Here is a 20,673-nt window from a genome sequence, read left to right as displayed (position 1 = left end):
GCTTTGGTTTTGAGATAAAGGATGGTAATTTAAGCAGGGACAAGATGTTCCAAGTTCTTTTTAAACTTCGTTGTGGCCTTAATAAGTTACTTTGGGAAAATGACTTTACTTCTCTGAGCCTCTAGTTTAGTCACTTATTTAAATGCACAACATTTCATTTACATTTTGTTGTTTCTTGAACTATAGGTACTTATATCTTTTTTAAAGAAATCATGTGGCATATAAATAAAATTTGACCAAGGATAGTAGATAGAATTCCCTCAGAGTGTACCACAGGCCAAACATTTTAAGCATTTTACATTAATTATTTCATTTAAACATCACAATAATATCTACGAAGTAGACTTTTAGCCCCCAGTTTAAAAATTAGAAATTAAAATTCCATTGAAGATTTAAGAATAAATGAAGGTGTCCTTGGTGGTGAAGTGGTTGAGAATCTGCCTGCCAATGCAGGGGACACAGGTTTGATCCCTGGTCTGGGAAGATCCCACATACATCAGGGCAGCTAAGCCCACATGCCCTAGAGCTTGGGCTCTGCAAGAAGAAAAACCACTGCAATGAGAAGCCCTAGAACTGCAACTACAGAGTAGCCCCCACTCACCACAATCAGAGAAAGCCTCTGCGTAGCAAAGAAGACCCAGAGCAACCAAATATAAATAAATAAGTAAATATTTTAAAAAGAATAAATGATATTTTGCATACTGGGAAAATATCTTTATGTGAAGATTAGAAAATTTTATTCCACTTCAATCCCTTGCTTTTTAATTAGAGAATATTAGTCCCCAGATTAAGTATCAGGTTGAAAAAATACAGTACTTGAAATCACTGGGTTTGCTTATTAAACCTGAAATAACTGGCCATATGACTTAGTTAACATGTATTAGTATATAACATTTATATTTAGACAGACGAGTGACCTATCCATTTATTACAGTCAGACATGAGCATGCCAAGGACTCCTTGATGTCCACCTCACTTTGTGATACTGTTTACAATCTGAACTATAAAATACTAGGTTGAAAAATCATAGTCTTACTCAGTATCTTGCATTCAGAAAGCAGAAAGCCCACTCCAAGCTAAGCCATTCCAGGACTGGGACTCACAGAGCTTCACAAACGGAAGCTAACGCCAGGAATGTTACAGCCCCCACAGCTTATGGCTGAAGTGCTTCAAAGAAGGGAGAGAGATACAAAGCCTGCTCCCATTCCATTTTCCTCCTGAGGAGGTGTGGTAGTAAGATCATTCCTTTCTGGTCGTTTATAATGTGAAGTGAAGACAGACAGATTCTTCATGTCACTGCATTCTCCATTTCACCCACGCCAACCTGCACGAAGATCCTTCCCCTGCTGTGCCTGACAGATGGCAGTTCCCAGCCTCCCATCTTCCCAGGCAATCCTGATCGTCTTGCTGTGTAGCTAATATCTGGTGCTAGTTTGCCTCATTATGCCCAGATTCTTCAAACTCTTTCCCTAAGCAGTAGCCAATTTCATTTCACATAAATTTTGTTCAGTTACTTCATTTTAATCAGACACTATAGCACTTGTTAATTCTATTGTCTCTGAAGTTTTAACAGAAAAATAATAAAGAAGTACTTAAGCGTAATGGGAGATATTTTCTTTTCTTTTCAGAAAGGGGGCAAAAAGATACATAGCCCTTAAATGTTTTCATTTTTCTCCAGTAAGCTAGCTTGCTAGTGTGGGTGCTCAGCACTCATATCACCCATCATAATTAGCAGAAAAGATGATTGGGAAGAAGCAGCCAAATACCATAAAACCATCCCTCAGTATCCAAGGGGGATTGGCACCAGGACACACTCTTAGTTACCAAAATCCATGGATGCACAAGTCCCTTATATAAAATGGCATTGTATTTGCATATAACCTATGTACATCCTCCCGTTTACTTTAAATCATCTCTAAGTTACTTATAACACCTAATACAATGTAATTGCTATGTAAATTGCTCAGTCATGTCTGACTGTAGCCTGCCAGGCTCCTCCATCCGTGGGATTCTCCAGGCAAGAGTACTGGAGTGGGTTGCCGTTTCCTTCTACAAAATAGCTGTCAGTACACAGCAAATTCAACTTTTGCTCTCTTGAACTTTATGGAACTTTTTCCCCAAATATTTTTGACCCACAGTAGGTTGAATCCATAGATGCAGAACCTGTGGATACAGAGTGTCAACTGTACCTGCCATCAGGCACTGAACTTTGAGTCTGCCTGTGTGTTCTTTTTAAAATGTTGCTCTAATCACCAGAGGTTCACTTCCCCAAGCACTAAATTTTTCATTTCTGTCTTAAACTTTTATTGTAGAGCTCATAAAATAATAACCTTTTTTTTTCTTCCATAGGGGTTTATTTCCTTTGGCATCTTTGGATTGGACAAACATTTAATCATCCTACCTTTCAAAAGAAGGTAATTTTAGTTTTGAAATAAAGCTATAACTATAAAGGTAATGACAAAGCCATTCTATTAAGATACTTATATTTTTAAGCCTTTAGAAACTGCTAGGAGACTACAGAATGGTTAACCTAAGCACCATAGAAAGGTTTTCTGTTGATTCACATATTTGTTATATATAACTGCACGGAAAATGTCAGAAGCGCTGTCAATAATCCAACATTGTAATTTGCATTTTAATAGGAATTGATGAAAACTGACTTCTGTCTATACCATTAACTATATAAAATGAAACTTGAAAATGTATTTGCAAATGGAGATAAGAAGCAGTATGCCCCCAAAGGTCTATATTTGGTTGTCTTTTTCCTTTGACAACAGGATTTTTCTATCATACTGACAATTTATAGAAAACTCAAGTTTTCTTCTTTTTGAATTTCATTTTTTTAAAACTGGCTTGGTGAAGAGTTTCTTTGAATTCAGGTCAGGAATTTCTTTGTGAAAAATAATGAAGTGGGAACACTTCACTTTGGTGGTAGGAGGAAGTGGGGGTGGGGGGAAAATTCTTGTACTTCCTTGTTTGTTTTCAAAGTCAAAATTAGTAGAAACTAGAAGTGCTAGTGGAATTTATCTTATAGGATATATAAAAGTGCCCAGTAAATGGTTCCTGTTCTTTCTTCTCCTTTTTTCCATCATCATTATTGAAATGTAGTTGCTAGGGTTGGTCACAATCCTTTGAAGAAAGAAGAAAGGCGTAATAGGAAAGTCACTGCACTTAGTTATTAGCTTCATAATGTTGATCATTTAAAAGAGTCAACAGATCTGCTGTCTGGGTTGGCAAAAGAGAATTGTTCTTTATATCCCAGTATTTGTCTCTCTAGTACTGATACTGGGTAATTAAAATGCTTGATTGCTGTATATTATTTTTGTATTTTAAAACTACAGAATGTAGAATAAGGAACTTCATTTTTTGGTAGATCCTGAAATAGTTCAAACATGTCTAGAGGGTTTATAAAATGTTCAAGTCTTCTGCCCAAGCCTGCTCTGAACAGGAAACCAAATGCAGGTTAAATATATTTCTGCTTCAGAGACTAGGGATGTCTGGGTGTTGTAAATGACAGCTGTGGTGAATGATAGCTTTGGAACAGCCATATTGACGGGGTGATAAGCCAGAAGGAGCTCTCTCAGGGCTTTCCTTTCCTAAAAAATTTCATCCTAAAATGTTTGGTTTTCAGACTTGAATTCCTATGGAACAGCAAAGAAACAGCAGAAAACAAGGATTCTTCTGTTCCTGAGGAAATAAAAATGACCTGTCAACAATTTATCCATTATCACCGTGACCTCTGTATCCAAAACATTGTGAAGGAAAGAAGGTAAGTACAGGTTCTACATAATTATATTTTAGATGACTAATTTTGGTTTGTGATAGGCTAACTAACATGCTTGTAACTAACTTTGTTATTTTTCAATAACACATATACACATAAAAGTTAAAATAGCTACAGGTCAGTTTATAGTTTAATTTTTATATTTTTAAATGCCACTTAACTTATGATTTCCACATAAAATATGAAAACTTTAGAATGAACCAAAATATAGCAGAATATTAACATTCAGTTCATGCTGGCCATTAATCTCTCTCATGAAACTTTGAGATACATTGTATTTAGAAGTGATTTTATATTCCCTATCTCCTAAGGATATGCTAGTAATATGCTATTTCATATTACTAATGATATTATCAAGAAAGTAAAGTGAAATTTCTGGCTTTTAATTAATTCTGCTGCTTATTTTTTCACCTCAAGTCCTAATCTTTAGTCTTTGACATCATATTTAGTCTTCTAATCCTCAGGCATGGTGTATACAGCAGGAAAGAATAAACAAATGTTCTAGTGCCAATATATTTGGTTGTAGAAAAACAGGAAAAGAACAGAACATGATATAAAGAAGCAAATACTTTTATTTCTGTAACTGAAAAATTGAAAATCTACGAAAATTACCATTCAGGATAATTTATTTACATATATTATGCCGCTATATTTCATTATAACCAGTAGGTATCCTCATTCAGCTGGTAGAAAGGGGATTCACTGGGTGGAGACCAACTCTAGAACTCAATCCCTGGGTCTGTCACTTTGTGGGAGATTACTAGCTGTGTGACATTGGGCAAGTTCAATTCTCCAAACCTTAATTCGCCTCTTCTTTAAAATATCTTGGAGGTTGTTTGCATTAGATAACAAAATCTATGTAATGGGCCTAGTCTAGTTTCTAGGAATGGTAAGCTATGAAGAAAGATTAGTTTCCCACCCTTAAAGGGCCAAACACAATGATTTCAAAGTACGATCTATGGATAGTTTCAACAATTTAAAATTGCTTTTTCAAATTAAGAGAGGGAACTCTGTGTTAGCTCCACCAGGCCCACTCTGACTACTGACTGTTAGGAAGCATAGCTCTTGCCATTTGCAGGGCTGCCAGGCTGCCTCCGTCCCAGATGGTGAACGGGCACAGGCTGGCTCCAGTCCTGCATAGTGGCTGATCCTCTGTCACTCTGCACAACTTCCTAGACTGTAGTTGTAGCTGCCTGATCAGCCCATCAGAAGCAAATATGAATCAGTTGGTGTCTGGATTAGAAGGGTAGGGCTATACATTCAAAATCAACAAGCAGGAAGAAGGCTCAGACTTGGGATGTAACATTCAGGCTTTTGTTCAAAGTGATGTTTGTCGTTGCAAAGCATAAATTAAGTTATCCTATTACTAAGTAAAATACTGATGTTACAATAGTATTTATGTACTTGAGAAATTTTTTCATGTGTATTAACTTTTTAATTTTTATATGAAATGCTAATTTATATTTGTGATTAAATGTTTTAAAATTTTTTGTCACCTGTTTCTCATTTCATCTTGATTGCCACTGTTTCCTATTGTCAAGCACTTTAGGTTTTACAGCTTGACTAATGCTTGTGGACAGATTCATGTTGTCTATCACTTATTTGTATAAAAATGAACAGAATTCACTTAATTGGTTTTCTTACATTTCTTTTCCCCTTGTTTATTTTTTCATACCTGAGACACCCCTGTATTTGTATTAGGAAGACAAATTTTAAATAATTAAGAAGTAGGTTTATAATTAAAAAATTAAAAATATCTGAGGAATCTTATGGAAATTCCTCCAAAAATTAAAAGTAGAACTGCCATATGATCCAGCAATTCCACTTCTGTGTATTTACCCCCCAAAATTAAAAACACTAATTAGAAAAGGAATGTGCACTCCTTTGTCCACTGCTGTATTATTTACAATAGCCAAGATATTAAAAAAAAAACAACAAACCAACCTGTGTCCCTCAGTAGAATTGATAAAGAAGATATTGTGTGTGTGTGAATATATATAGTGTATACACATATACACAATAGAATATACCCCAGCCACAAAAGAAGAATGAAATCTTGCCATTGTGACAACATGGATGAACAATATGGAGGGCCTTATGCAAAGTGAAATAAGTCAGACAGAGAAAGATAAATACTGTTTGATTTCACTTATATGTGGAAACTAAAAAAACAAATGAGCAAGCATTACAAAACAAGAGAGTCATAGATACAGACAACAAACAAGTGGCTGCCAGAAGGGAGAAGGGTGAGGGGAAGAAAGAAGTAGGTGAGGGAGATTAAGAAGTACAGACTCCCAGTTGCAAAATCAATGAATCACAGGGATGAAATGTACAGTGTGGGAGTAGACTCAACAACTATGAAAAAAATCTTACAGCAAGACAGATCTCACTTAGCCTTTCCTTGCTCCATAAGGCAACAAATTCCTATCATATCAATAAGGTTATCTTGCTCAGGACATGAAGAAAGGCTATTTGTGGGCACTGTGATAAGCAGAAAATATTAAGGTTTGATTTGAATAACTTAGTAAAAATTGTCACTTCTTAAGAGCTTGCAAAAATATTAATGTTCCTGAAACAATTATGTGTTTTAACTAAGAGTATAACTTATAAAGTATGTAATAGGTCTACAGAACTTATCATAAAAGACTACCTACTATAAAAAGAATATTTCTCTGCTGATGCAGTTACATTATCTAAGTCATTATTTTAAATGTTTCTGTTTTCACAAGCATTATTGGCATATTTTGTTTTCGTCCAGTAGACCTTTCTAGAGTTAGGTGATTTAACAAAACCCTTTATATTCAGCATAGTTTCATTCCTGTCACCTCTTAACTATCATGCTGTCTTTCCCTGTCTCCTGTTTTTCCTTGCTTGTCTTCCATCATGCAGTTCTGATACCAGATTTACAGAACACATGGGTGAATCATTCCTTTGACATACAGGTGTGGTGCAAGGACTTCTGCCGGGACCTTCTGTGGCTGTGACTTGGTGAACTGGCTCATTGAAGTTGGCCTTGCCTCTGACCGTGGTGAAGCTGTGATATATGGAGATAGACTGGTGCAAGGGGGAGTCATCCAGCATATCACCAATGAATATGAATTTCGGGATGAGTACTTGTTTTATAGATTTCTTCAAAACAGTCCTAAACAGAGGCCTCCCACTATTAATGCAGACATTCCCCAGCAGGAAAGATATAAAGAAATTGAGCATTCATTCCTCTCCCCTAAGACCTAAGTTATCCAGGAGACAAGCCCACATGGAGTCATATTCTAGCCTCAGATCTGTTACTTATTAGCTGTGGGACCTTTGGCAAATCACCATGTTTCTGAGCCTCGGTTGCCTCTTCTGTAAAATTTGACATGTTCCCACTCCATGCTAATATTCTGTGATTTTGTGTGTATGTGTAACACACAGAAAACTGACTTAGAAAAAAGAGAACCAAATCAAAATTTAAAGTTCTGATAATGAATATAGTAATTACTATAATTATGTCAACATTTTAAAACATTGCTTCCTCCAACTGTGTGCTGTAATTTCAATGTCAACATCCAATTTACTATTCTTTTACATTGCCAAATTTGGCAGGTGTGCTGCTGGGGGGATTTGGTCCTTAAATTATGACCACTTTGCACTTATTGATAGCATTTCCTAAAAAAAGAAGTTTAATGATTGTAATGAGAGGCCTTCTTCTTCTATTTTTCCCCTTTCCTCGACAAATAGTACTCATTAAAAACTAGAAGCACTTTTTTTTTAAGGTTCATCTTCTCTTGCTTTGCTATCCAAAATAGTAATCTGTGCCATTAGGAGGGGAATAAAAACCTCCATAAATATTATTATCTCTAAAATCCATCAACTGAAGTATAGTCTAATCTTTAACTTTTGTACTAAAAATAATAATTTGAGCAGATGCATTTAAATTTGCCAACAAAATTATTGCCATGTGATATGTCATTTCTGGTGTTTGCACAAAATGTCTCAGAGCAGAAGGATAACCCTATACCTTTTCCCTGCAGTTAAAAAGAAGAGAAACTATGTAATTCAAGTCAAAATTTTAGAATTCTTTACCTAACATCCTACTGTTACATATACAATTTAGTTTTAAATATCCATGTATAAAAATTTATACATTTGAAAATTATTAAATGTTGCCCTCAGATAAGCTTTACCTTCAGTCAATTAAAGAGACACCTATTCGCATGACCTTTGAACCTCTACTTGTTAGGTGTCAGTACTGGTTTAACTTATTGAAAACTGTTTCAAATATTTATTTGTCTCATACTTTTTGGTGTCATATGTAAAGGCCATTTAGAAAATAATTTATAGGGTTAAATCACTGCCCTTTTAATGCAACAAAATGTAACCAAAAAAAAAAAAAAAAAAAACCTGCATGGAAGCCTAGGTTATTTAATAAGTTAATTACACATTAATGTGTAGTATTAATCTATACCAATTTTAAGTTTAATAAGGGAATGGGGTTTTCAGCAGAACTGTCTTGCTATATAACTTTTTTTTTTAATGACCACATAATAACTCTCAGAATGCTCAGGAGTAAGCATAAAGCCTCATTGCTGTACCAGGAGACTTATAGTTATAGCAATAAAGATACTAATTCATATGCATGCAAGCAACACAAACTCAAGTGGGGAATTTGTTTTGCTTGTGAACAAGTCATATTACACATGTTATTTGCATGAAGGGAATTGGAAGCGTCTTTTTCCATGGAAGCACTAAAAGAAAACCCTGACTCGGAAAGATCTGCAGTTTCAGATAATGGAAGTTTTTAAGAGATGTTTTTAGAATTAAGGATATGCTAGTTTTATTAAATAAAAATATTTGTAACTTTTACTTGCTCACTGACAGAGCAAGTTTCTCAATAAAATACCTATTTTAACTTGCATTGCCAGTGTCTTTTCTTTGAGTAATCCAAATAGTGCAGAAGCCATCAGAGAGGTCTTTTCTATAGATTCTCAGTGTTTCCTTAAGTGGATCTCCTGAGACTGACTACCCTTTATGACCCTATGGGACCTGTGCACAGGACCTTGCCCAAGTATGCACTCGGTAAGCACCTTTTATTCATGAGTCAGTATGGCATTAACATCCTCACATATTTCATAATTTTTACTATGTAGGGTCACAGCTGAAAAAATTATCCAATACAATTTTGATTAAAAGCTGCCACTTTTATACTAATCTTCAGCATGATCAGTTCTTTTCTTTGTTATCAATGTGTAATTCCATGCCAAACTTGTGTTTAAATTTCAGTATTTTTTAGAATAAGGTTAAATGCGCTTGGCATTTTAAGAATAGTAATTAATGATCAGTAAATTTCTAAAAGCACAAAAATAATGTAAAAGTATTATGTCACATTTGCTATGCAGCAGAATACAGCTTAGTTTTGCCCCATCATACCTCATATCATGTATAATATTAAATTACTTTAGATCACTAAACTAGATGGTCAAGTGATTGAGTTATGGTTGGAAACAGGATCAGAAATATCACTGTTTTTCAGAAAAAGACAGGATGATAAATTTCTCTAATTATTATGATAAAAGCCTAAAATCAATCAAAAAGAGAAAACATTCACTCCACAAAACCTGTTTTAAAGCAAAATTACAAAAGGAACTAGATTTCCAAAATTCTAGGTGGCATAATTATTTCTAGGGTAAATATTTTCATTAAAAATTAATATATAAATTGATGTTTTCATCAAAGATCAAACTAGCTTGCTCTAAAATACTCAGTTTATTAGATTATTCCCTTGCTTTATTATGTAATGGTAAATAATAAACCACATCATTTAAGGACTGACCAAAAAAATACTTAATTTGAGCTACTGTATTTTTTACTCTTAAGAAACCCATGAAATTGAAGAAAACCTTAAATTTTCTAAAATATACCACAAGGCATTAATTACCCACTCAAGGACCAAAGCCCAAATACCATTTAAGATTTATAAAGTCTCCCAAAATGTTTTATAAATTAATTGGCTATTTTATAAACACTAATGTAATAATTCTTGTCTTTATTTGGGGAGTTATTCCTATTTTGATTATGGAAAAAGGGAACAGATTGACATCAACCTTAATAAAAGGCTATCTTATCTTCCAAGTTATACAGATTGTCTAGCTAACATTCTCAACTTTACAAGCAGAGAAGAGGACTGTGTAAATTTTTTCCATCAGTCCTCAAATGTTAATTTAACAGATGTTTATTGAGCATGTACCTTGTGCCAGACATAATGTTGAATACCAAGTACACAACAGTGGGGGAAAATGTGGTTCCTATCCTCATCAGGCTTCTATTCTGCTGTGAGAGAGAGAGGTGTTAAACCTTTAATTACACTTGTGATGAGGCTCTCATGTGGCTCTGAAAGTGTGGATCAAGAGACTGAACCTTGTGTGGGGAAAACTTCCCTAAAGAAGTCATGTTTCAGCAGAACTCTCTCTTAAAGAGCACATGAAATGAATGATGCAGGCAGAGGGTGTAGTCATGATGAGGGAACTGGGCACATTCACGGAACTGAAAGAGCAGAATAGAAACTTAAAAAAAAAAAAAAAAACATGACAAAAGCATAAATAAGATAGACAGGAGCAGAATCTTGTTGATAGCTGGTAAGGACTGGGACTTGTCTCAGTGACTGTTTTAAGAGTTTTAGATTCAGTAAGAAAATTAACAACTTGATTTCTAAAAATGAGCAGAAGATCTGAACAGATATCTCACCAAAGAAGATACAGAGATGGCAAATAAGCATATTAAAAGATGCTTTGCATCATATGTCATTAGGGAAATACAAATTAAAACAATGAGATACTACTACATACCTATTCACTTCAGTTCAGTTCAGTCGCTCAGTCGTGTCCGACTCTTTGCGACCCCATGAATCGCAGCAGGCCAGGCCTCCCTGTCCATCACCAACTCCGAGTTCACTCAGACTCACCTATTAGAATGGCCCAAATCCAGGACACTGACAACATCAAATGTTGGCAAGGATGTGGAACAATAGGAACTCTTATTCATTGCCAGTAGGAAAGCAAAGTGGTACAGTAATCACTTTAGAAGACAGTTTGGCAGTTTCTTATAAAACTAACATACTCTTACCATGATATCCAACACTCATGTTCCTGGGTACCTACTCCAATGAGTTGAAAACATGTCTACACAAAAACCAGCATACAGATGTTTACAGTAGCTCTATTTATAATTGCCAAAACATAGAAGCAACCAAGATGCCCTTCAGTAGTGGATGTCAGCAACCATGATAACCAGACAATGGAATATTATTCCTCACTAAAGAAAAATGAGCTATCAAGCCATGAAAAGACATAGAGGAAACTTATATTACTAAGTTATAGAGACAATCTGAAAAGGCTATATACTGTAGAATTTCACTTATATAATACTCTGGAAAAGCCAAAACTGTGGAGACAATAAAAAGTGAGTGGCTGCCAGGGGTTAGAGGAAGAGAGGGATAAATAGGTGAAGCACAGAGGAGAGAGCAATGCAACTGTTCTGTATGATAGTATAATTGTAGATACATGTCATTATACATTTGTCCAAACCCACAGGATGTACAATGACTGAACCCTAATGTAAACTCTGGATTTGGGGGTGATAATGATGTGTCAATGTAGGTTCATCAATTATAACAAACGTAGCACTCTGGTGTGACATGTTGGTGGTGGAGGGGAGGGTAGAGGAATAGGGGTACGTGACAACTCTGTACCTTCTGCTCAATTTTGCTTTAAACCAAAACTGCTCTAAAAATAATGTTTTAATTCGGAGGGAAATTCATGGTCAGATTTAAAATTTTAATAGGTCATTTCGGCTGCAGTGACCCACATGGCTAAAGATAAAGAGCACAAATGGGTGTAGAAGAACTTAACTGCAGTGGTCCAGGTAAGAGCCTGGTGCTAGTTTGGTCTAGCATGGTTCAAAGGAGAAAGTGAAAACATGCAGGCCCTAGAGAGAGAAATAAGACTCACATTTCTGTGCCTCAATAAATCACTGAACTGCTTACCTTTAGATTCCTCATATATTAAAAAAGAGAGAGGGGGCACATGGGGTTGGCTAAGGTGCTTCATGATTTAAGAACCTATCCCTGAACTATATGTAAGACAAACCAGAATTAACTGAGTACTTGATAAAGTTTTCTTTTGTAATGGAAGCCCTATGTGAGACAAAAGCTGTCAGATGATGATTTTTAAGAGAAAATTTAAAACAATTTCTGAGCACTCTTTAGCAATAATAGTAACCCAGTATTTTAATAACAATCCTAATTGCAATGATGTGTGTGCATGCTAAGTTGCTTCATTCATATCTGACTCTTTGCAACCCTATGGACTGTAGACCTCCAGGCTCATCTGTCCATGGAATACTCCAGGCAAGAATACTGGAGTGGGTAGCCATTCACTCCCTTCTCCAGGGGATCCTCCCAACCCAGGGATTGAACCCAGGTCTTCCACATTGCAGGCAGATTCTTTACATCTGAGCTAGTGACCAATAAATATGACAGTGTAATCAAATACCTAAAATAGAAATTTCTAGAAACAATAAATACCATGTCATTTTGAGCTGGATTTTTCTTTTGTTTATATTTGCAACTTTGAGTCTTTCTTGGTAATCTCTGTGTAAACTTAACAAAGTTTTATAATTGGGGGCAGATACTATTACTCATATATAATGCTCATAACACATTATACATTATAGCATTTTAATGTTTATAATATGCTAATATTTCTATTTCATCACCACTATCCCACTCCTTGGAAGGAAAGTTATGACCAATCTAGACAGCATATTAAAAAGCAGAGACATTACTTTGTCAACAAAGGTCCGTCTAGTCAAGGCTATGGTTTATCCTGTGGCCATGTATGGATGTGAGAGTTGGACTATAAAGAGGGCTGAACACAGAAGAATTGATGCTTTTGAACTGTGGTGTTAGAGAAGACTCTTGAGAGTCCCTTGGACTGCAAGGAGATCCAACCAGTCCATCCTAAGGGAAATTGGTCCTGGGTGTTCATTGGAAGGACTGATGTTAAAGCTGAAACTTCAGTATTTTGGCCACTTGATGCAAAGAGCTGACTCATTTGAAAAGACCCTGATGTTGGGAAAGATTGAAGGCAGGAGGAGAAGGGGACGACAGAGGATGAGATTGTTAGATGGCATCACTGACTCAATGGACATGAGTTTGAGTAAACTCCGGGAGTTGGTGATAGACAGGGAGGCCTGGCGTGCTGTGGCTCATGGGGTCGCAAAGAGTCGGACACAACTGAGCAACTGAACTGAACTGAACTGATCCCATTCCTGTTTTTCTTGAATGAACAGAAGTAAAGGATGAGAGATTTGAGACACCAAAACAGTATCTCCTAGGGTCTTGGCTTATTTCATGTCCTGATCTCCCAGAAAAGCTCTAAGTAAGGAGCATGGGTGAAAGAATGCTAGATAATTAGAGCTAAACGCTCACTGGTCAGCTAAGTCTTGACAAAGAGCATGTTTGAGTTTAATAAAAAATTTGCATAATTAAAACACTAATAAAACAATGTAAATCTAGAAAATTTTGCTAGAGCTGGCTAATACTTGCCTAAAGCACAAAAAATTTATTAATTGAGACAATATTTTCCATTAAAAAGAAAAATTTGCTTTCTTACTGTAACTGAGAAAATTGAGGACAATATATAATTATAATAAATAAATGCATACATTATTTTAATGTTTCATGCTTTATGCAGAATTGGACATTTCCTTATTGTGATTTTTTTTTTAAGATATCATGGCTAACAAAATGTATACGTCAATACCTGAAGCAACACCATGATCTATATGTCCAATTCCAATCTTATTTCCTTTCTCAATATTTCATCAAAGCTATATATAGTTTTAATAGCCATGCTATCACTTGAATGCTATTAAAGAATAGTCAGATCTGCTCAAACTAAGTTTATATTATTTACCAAAGTAATAGATTCTAACTTTGAGGATGATTGCTGACCATTTATGTGATCACTAAGAACTAACATTTGACTTATAAATTCTAATTTCATCTTCTGTACACTGATGAAAAGGATTAACAATTTTATCCACATGAAGATGCTTGTTTTGAAGGACTGATTCCATCTCTTTGAACAGTTCTTTCTCCAGTTTGCTCATGTTGTCCAACATTGTTTTGGCTTTTTCCTGAACAATTGAAAAATAAAAATAAGTAAATACACAGACACATATGTGCATGTGAATGCACACACACACACACAAGTCTAACCAAGTTCCAAATCACCTCTACAGACAAGGTCTGTTCATTCTGGTTTCAGTTTCTGGTTCAGGTCCCCTTCTATTCTTTAGACAAAGAAGGAATGAAATTCTTTGGGAAAAATCATTGTTCTAGTTTGAGTTAATCTATTAACCACAAACTATTAGTTATTCTTAGTAGAAAAGACAATAACAAATATGTAGTATTAGTCCATAAGCAAGAAATATAAAAGACAAATTATAGGTCAATTGAAATTTTTATATTAATTGTGAATGGGGAAGACTGCTGAAAACAGGCTGAGCTATTTTTGTGAATTTGGATCTTCTATTTTTAAGACCAGTATTATCAGATTAAACAAAGGAATAGAATAGTAACATTCAAGGGAAAAAACAACTAAAAGAAAAGACATTTTCTCTATGATTCCTTGTTTCAACAGGGGGTTAAAAAGGTCATGATTCTTACTGAAAGGAGCAATTTCAAGTTATTAATGAATTACCATCATCAGTTAGAGGGTAGGTACTGGTATAAAAAGTATATAGGATGAGAGTTATAAAAAGTGAGCATAATTTTAAAAATTTGAACCATTATAGAGCAGAACTCCATCATGATTCTTAACTTTGAGCTGTACTTCAATATGAAATTGTATGCAATTTTTTCCCCTGAAGAAACTCTGCATTCTACATCTGAACAAACAATGTGTTTTGTTTATAAATGGTATTAGAATAATTGGTCACCTCTTTGAAAAAGTTAGAACCCTACTTCATAACACCTGCAAAAATAAATTCCTTATAAAGAACTTTTTTTTTCCAAATATACACATACATGCTGCTGCTGCTGCTGCTGCTGCTAAGTCGCTTCAGTAGTGTCCGACTGTGCAACCCCATAGACGGCAGCCCACCAGGCGCCCCCGTCCCTGGGATTCTCCAGGCAAGAACACTGGAGTGGGTTGCCATTTCCTTCTCCAGTACACATACATACTAGAAGAAAATGCAGAGGTTATATTTATTTTCAGGTGAGGCAGACATTTTGAAGCATGAAATCAAAATGCCTTACACTAACTTGACTAAATTTTAAACTTTTGTCTGACAAAAAAGTTAAATAAACTGAGATTAAAAATTTGCTACATAACAAAGTTCTTCACATATTTTTCGCCTCTTTGGGGCAAAGAGCTAAACAATCAAGAATCACTTGAAAAACAGGCTAAGGAAAATAACAGGCCAATCATTTAAGAAGAAATACCAAAGGCCAATAAACATGAGATTTTCAACTTCATTAGTAATCAAGAAATGGTAACAAACTACCAGTAGAACAGACTCTCCCTAAAACACAAAAGTAGTTATTTACACAACCAAACTCTTTGATACTTCTTCCCTCAAATTCTACTGTCTTTCCACTACTTTGTTGTCAATCAATATTTAATACCAGCTGGTTTTAGAAAAGGCAGAGGAACCAGAGATCAAATTGCCAACATCTGCTGCATCATTGAAAAAGCAAGAGAGTTCCAGAAAAACATCTATTTCTGCTTTATTGATTATGCCAAAGCCTTTGACTGTGTGGATCATAATAAACTGTAGAAAATTTTTCAAGAGATGGGAATACCAGACCATCTGACCTGCTTCTTGAGAAACCTATATGCAGGTCCGAAAGCAACAGTTAGAACTGGACATGGAACAACAGACTGGTTCCAAATAGGAAAAGGAGTATGTTAAGGCTGTATATTGTCACCCAGCTTATTTAACTTATATGCAGAGTACATCATGAGAAACGCTGGGCTGGAGGAAGCACAAGCTGCAACAAGATTGCTGGGAGAAATATCAATAACCTCAAATATGCAGATTACATCACCCTTATGGAAGAAAGTGAAGAGGAACTAAAACGCCTCTTGATGAAAGTGAAAGAGGAGAGTGAAAAAGTTGGCTTAAAGCTCAAGGTTCAGAAAAATAAGATCATGGCCTCTGGTCCCATCACTTCATGGGAAATAGATGGGGAAACAGTGGCTGACTTTATTTTTTTTTGGCTCCAAATCACTGCAGATGGTGACTGCAGCCATGAAATTAAAAGAACCTTACTCCTTGGAAGGAAAGTTATGACCAACCTGGATAGCATATTCAAAAGCAGAGATATTAATTTGCCAACAAAGGTCCATCTAGTCAAGGCTATGCTTTTTCCTGTGGTCATGATGGATGTGAGAGTTGGACCGTGAAGAAAGCTGAGCGCTGAAGAATTGATGTTTTTGAACTGTGGTGTTGGAGAAGACTCTTGAGAGTCCCTTGGACTGCAAGGAGTTCCAACCAGTCCATTCTAAAGGAGATCAGTCCTGGGTGTTCATTGGGAAGACTGATGTTGAGGCTGAAACTCCAATACTTTGGCCACTTCATACAAAGAGTTGACTCATTGGAAAAGACCCTGATGCTGGGAGGGATTGGGGGCAGGAGGAGAAGGGGACGACAGAGGATGAGATGGCTGGATGGCATCACCGATTCGATGTACATGAGTTTGGGTGAACTCCGGGAGTTAGTGATGGAGAAGGAGGCCTGGCGTGCTGCGATTCATGGGGTCGCAGAGTCAGACACGACTGAGCGACTGAACTGAACTGAACTGAACTGAAGTAAACTCTAAAATAGTAACTTCTTTTAAATTTTATTTCAATGTTGCTTGAGAAATGTCAAAAAGCAATTTTATTTAGTTTAATAGGCATTTAGTAGTAATTCTACAAAACTGACTCCCAAAACAGAAAAAGAAAAAAAAACCTCACTCCCACAAGCAGTATTTAAGGGGAAAAGGGCACTGACAACTCTTGAAAACTATTGTGAGAAATTAGAGCAGTGCAGAGGCTGCTCAGGGAGGAGTGAAGGAAAATCCCTCCAGACCAGATATTCATGAAACACATCACTGAGAAACTTGAGCAAGGCAAGAAGAACCAGAGGGTTTATCATTTTTCACAGCGCTGTGCTCAGTCAGGATGAGCCAAGCCCATGGAGGGAATGACACTTCTGACCCAGGGAACTGGGCCTGAATCAGTGCACTTAATAGGCTCCTAGAACAAAACACTTGCCTCTCACTCCATACCACTTGGGTACAAAGAAAGTGTTTACACTGTAGGTCAGAGGTCAAACAAATTGGTCCTAGAAAAAGCAGAAATAGTGTCAAGCGTGCGTGCATGCTAAGTCGCTTCAATCATGTACGACTCTTTGTAACCCTATGGATGGTAGCCTGCCAGGCTTCTCTGTCCATGAGATTCTCCAGGCAAGAATACTGGAGTGGGTTGCCGTGTCCTCCTCCAGGGTAGTGTCAAGAACATATAACAAATAGAGGATCTGGACAAAGCTCTCTGCTTTAAGCATAAGTTGGGGGGAGGGGAGAGCAGACAGAAAAGCATGACAACTATATAAACATACTACAGAAAAAAGAAAAAAAAAATTACCTGGGAAGAAAATGCATTTAATGTAGAAAGAATGTAAATATATATACCTTGACAAAGTAAAAGTAATTAAAGACAATAAAAATCAAAAGCTAGTAGAAGCAGGTGAGAAAAGGTATAAGATGGCCAACTTTTTCCTTCATTGCAAGGAATCAGTTGATAGTTTTATGAAAAGCCTTTAGTAACCCTTCCATTTTCTTCTAATCTATTTTTTTTTATCTCTGGGGCAGAGAGGGAAGAGGACAGGAAGGCTGAAGACGTATGGATATTATAGAATTGTCTCTCCATCTATCTATGTCCCCCTCAAAATATATTTATCTACTTGTTTTTGGAGATGAGATTTTGTGTGATATATTTAATCTTTTATAATACTTATATTTAAAAGTATTATATAAGCATTTATCATTTTGTAAAAAACTCAACTCATTATAATTATTATTTTAAGTCTATGGAATGTCAGGTCACTTTCAGTTAAAAGTAATCTGAGCGTACATGATCAAGAACATTATTTTAGAGACAAGGTTAACTCCCCTCCAGTAGTCTTATAATTTTTGGTATGAGATACACTAAGTAAGCTACTTAAACTCTCCAAGTTTCAGATTTATTAGAAATCAGTGAACAAAAATGGATGGAAATGGGTGAACTTAATTCACATGACCATTATATCTACTGCTGGGGCAAGAATCCCATAGAAGAAATGCAATAGCCCTCATAATCAACAAGAGTCCGAAATGCAGTACTTAGCTGCAACCCTGAAAGAAGCAGAAAGATCTCTGTTCATTTCCAAGGCAAACTATTTAACATAATTCAAGTCTATGCCCCAGCCACTGATGCTGAAGGAGCTGATCAGTTCTATAAAGACCTAGAAGACCTAGAACTAACACTAAAAAAAGATGTCCTATTCATCATACAGGATTGGAATTTAAAAGTGGGAAGTCAGGAGATACCTGGAGTAACAGACAAGTTTGTGTACAAAACAAAGGCAAAGCCTAACAGAATTCTGCCAAGAGTATACACTCGTCATAGCAAATACCCTTTGTCAACAACCTAAGATAACAACTTTACACATGGACACCACCAAACGTCAATACCAAAATCAGACTGATTACATTCTTTGTAGCCGAAGATGGAGAAGCTGTATACAGTCAGCAAAAACAAGACCTGGAGCTGACTGTGGCTCAGATCATCAGCTTCTCTTGGCAAAATTCAGGCTTAAACTAAAGAAAGTGGGGAAAACCACTAGGCCAGCCATGTATGACTTAAATCAAATCCCCTGTGAATATACAGTGGAGATGAAAAATAGATTCAGGGGATTAGATCTAGTAAATAAAGTCCCTGAAGAACTAGGGACAGAGGTCCATAACACTGTACAGGAAGCAGTAAAGAAAACCATCCCAGAGAAAAAGAAAAGCAAGAAGGCAAAGTGGTTGTCTGGGGAGGTTTTACAAATAGCCGAGGAAAGAAGAGAAGTGAAAGGAAGGGAGAAAGGGAAAGATACAGCCAACTGAATGCAGAATACCAGAGAATAGCAAGGAGAGACAAGAAGGCCTTCTTGAATGAACAATGCAAAGAAACAGAGGAAAACAACAGAAGTGGAAAGACTAGAGATCTCTTCAAGAAAATTGGAAATATCAAAGGAACCTTTCATCCAAAGATGGGTACAATAAAGGACAGAAATGGTAAAGACCTAATACAAGCAAAAGAGACCAAGAAGAGATGGAAAGAATACACAGAGGAACTGTACAAAAAAGATCTTCATGACCCGGATAACCACGACAGTGTGGTCACTCACCCAGAGCCAGACATTCTGGAGTGTGAAGCTAAGTGGGCCTTAGGAAGCACTGCTGTCAATAAAGCTAGTGGAGGTGATGGAATTCCAGCAGAGCTATTTAAAATCCTAAAAAATAATGCTATGAAAATGCTACACTTAATCAGTCAGTCAGTTCAATCGCTCAGTCATGTCCAACTCTTTGTGACCCCATGGACTGCAGCACGCCAGGCCTCCCTGTCCATCACCAACTCCCAGAGTTTACTCAAAGTCACGTCCATTGACTCGGTGATGCCATCCAACCATCTCATCCTCTGTCGTCCCCTTCTCCTCCTGCCTTCAATCTTTCTCAGCATCAGGGTCTTTTCAAATGAGTCAGTTCTTCACATCAGGTGCCCAAAGTATTGGAGTCTCAGCTTCAGCATCAGTCTTTCCAATGAATATTCAGGGCTGATTTCCTTTAGGATGGACTGGTTGGATCTCCTTGCTGTCCAAGGGACTCTCAAGAGTCTTTTCCAACACCACAGTTCAAAAGCATCAGTTCTTTGGCACTCAGCTTTCTTTATAGTCCAATTCTCACTCAATATGTCAGCAAATTTGGAAAACCCAGCCATGGCCACAGGACTGGAAAAGGTCAATCCAAGTCCCAAGGAAAGGCAGTACTAAAGAATGTTCAAACCACCATCTCCTGTGCTACTAAGGTTATGGTCAAAATCCTGCATGCTAAGCTTCAGTATTACGTGAACCAAGAACTTCCAGATGTGCAGGCTGGGTTTAGAAAAGGCAGAGGAATCAGAGATCAAATTACCAACATCTGCTGGATCATAGAGAAAGCAAGGGAATTCCAGAAAAAACATCTACCTCTGTTTCATTGACTATGTTAAAGCCTTTGACTGTGTGGATCATAGCAAATTGTGGAAAACTTTTAAAGAGATAGGAATACCAGACCATCTTACCTGTCTACTGAGAAACCTGTATGCCGGTCAAGAAGCAACAGTTAGAACCTTGTATGGAACAAGTAACTGGTTCAGGATTGAGAAAGGAGTACAAGACTGTTCATTGTCACCCTGTTTATTTAACTTACACGAAGAGCACATCATGAGAAATGCTCTTCTGGATGAATTACAAGCTGGAATCAAGATTGCCGGGAGAAATATCCACAACCTCAGATACGTAGATGATACCACACTAATGGCAGAAAGTGAAGAGAATAAGGGTGAAGGAGAAGAGTAAAAAAGCTGACTTAAAACTAAATATTAAAAAAAACTATGATCATGGTATCTGGCCCCATCACTTCATAGATGGGGAAAAGGGGGGAAGCAGAGAGAGATGCCTCTTCCTGGGCTTTAAAATCACTGCAGATGGTGAGTGCAGCCAGGAAACTAGAAGACGACTGCTTCTTGGCAGGAAAGCTATGACAACCTAGACAGTGTATTAAAAAGCAAAGACATCAC

The 20,673-nt window shown here is 36.7% G+C and overlaps 2 protein-coding genes across 6 annotated transcripts in view; one reads left to right on the top strand and one right to left on the bottom strand.

The window, feature by feature from the left end:
* Nucleotides 1-8,681, top strand: part of GPR155 (G protein-coupled receptor 155) — a 40,341-nt gene extending 31,660 nt beyond the window's left edge. For 2 of the 3 annotated variants that reach the window (XM_040228187.1, XM_040228186.1), the window contains 3 exons: nt 2,350-2,414; nt 3,632-3,769; nt 6,727-8,681. In XM_040228187.1, the coding sequence (XP_040084121.1) occupies nt 2,350-2,414; nt 3,632-3,769; nt 6,727-7,018 (495 nt within the window). In that variant the 3' untranslated portion in view covers nt 7,019-8,681. Of the gene's footprint in view, nt 1-2,349; nt 2,415-3,631; nt 3,770-4,248 lie in introns of all 3 variants that reach the window. The other variant, XM_040228188.1, reaches the window with a different exon arrangement.
* Nucleotides 8,682-9,789: 1,108 nt separating this feature from the next.
* The window catches only part of SCRN3 (secernin 3), a 34,627-nt gene continuing 23,743 nt past the window's right edge, over nt 9,790-20,673 (bottom strand). For 2 of the 3 annotated variants that reach the window (XM_040228195.1, XM_040228196.1), the window contains exon 9: nt 13,254-13,960. In XM_040228195.1, coding sequence (XP_040084129.1) covers nt 13,790-13,960 — 171 coding nt within the window. In that variant the 3' untranslated portion in view covers nt 13,254-13,789. Of the gene's footprint in view, nt 13,961-20,673 lie in introns of all 3 variants that reach the window. The other variant, XM_040228194.1, reaches the window with a different exon arrangement.

Source organism: Oryx dammah, unplaced genomic scaffold (genome assembly GCF_014754425.2).
Source record: "Oryx dammah isolate SB20612 unplaced genomic scaffold, SCBI_Odam_1.1 HiC_scaffold_27, whole genome shotgun sequence".
Taxonomy (NCBI): domain Eukaryota; kingdom Metazoa; phylum Chordata; class Mammalia; order Artiodactyla; family Bovidae; genus Oryx; species Oryx dammah.
Note: the sequence above shows the minus strand (reverse complement) of the source record. Positions and strands in the feature narration are given on the sequence as shown.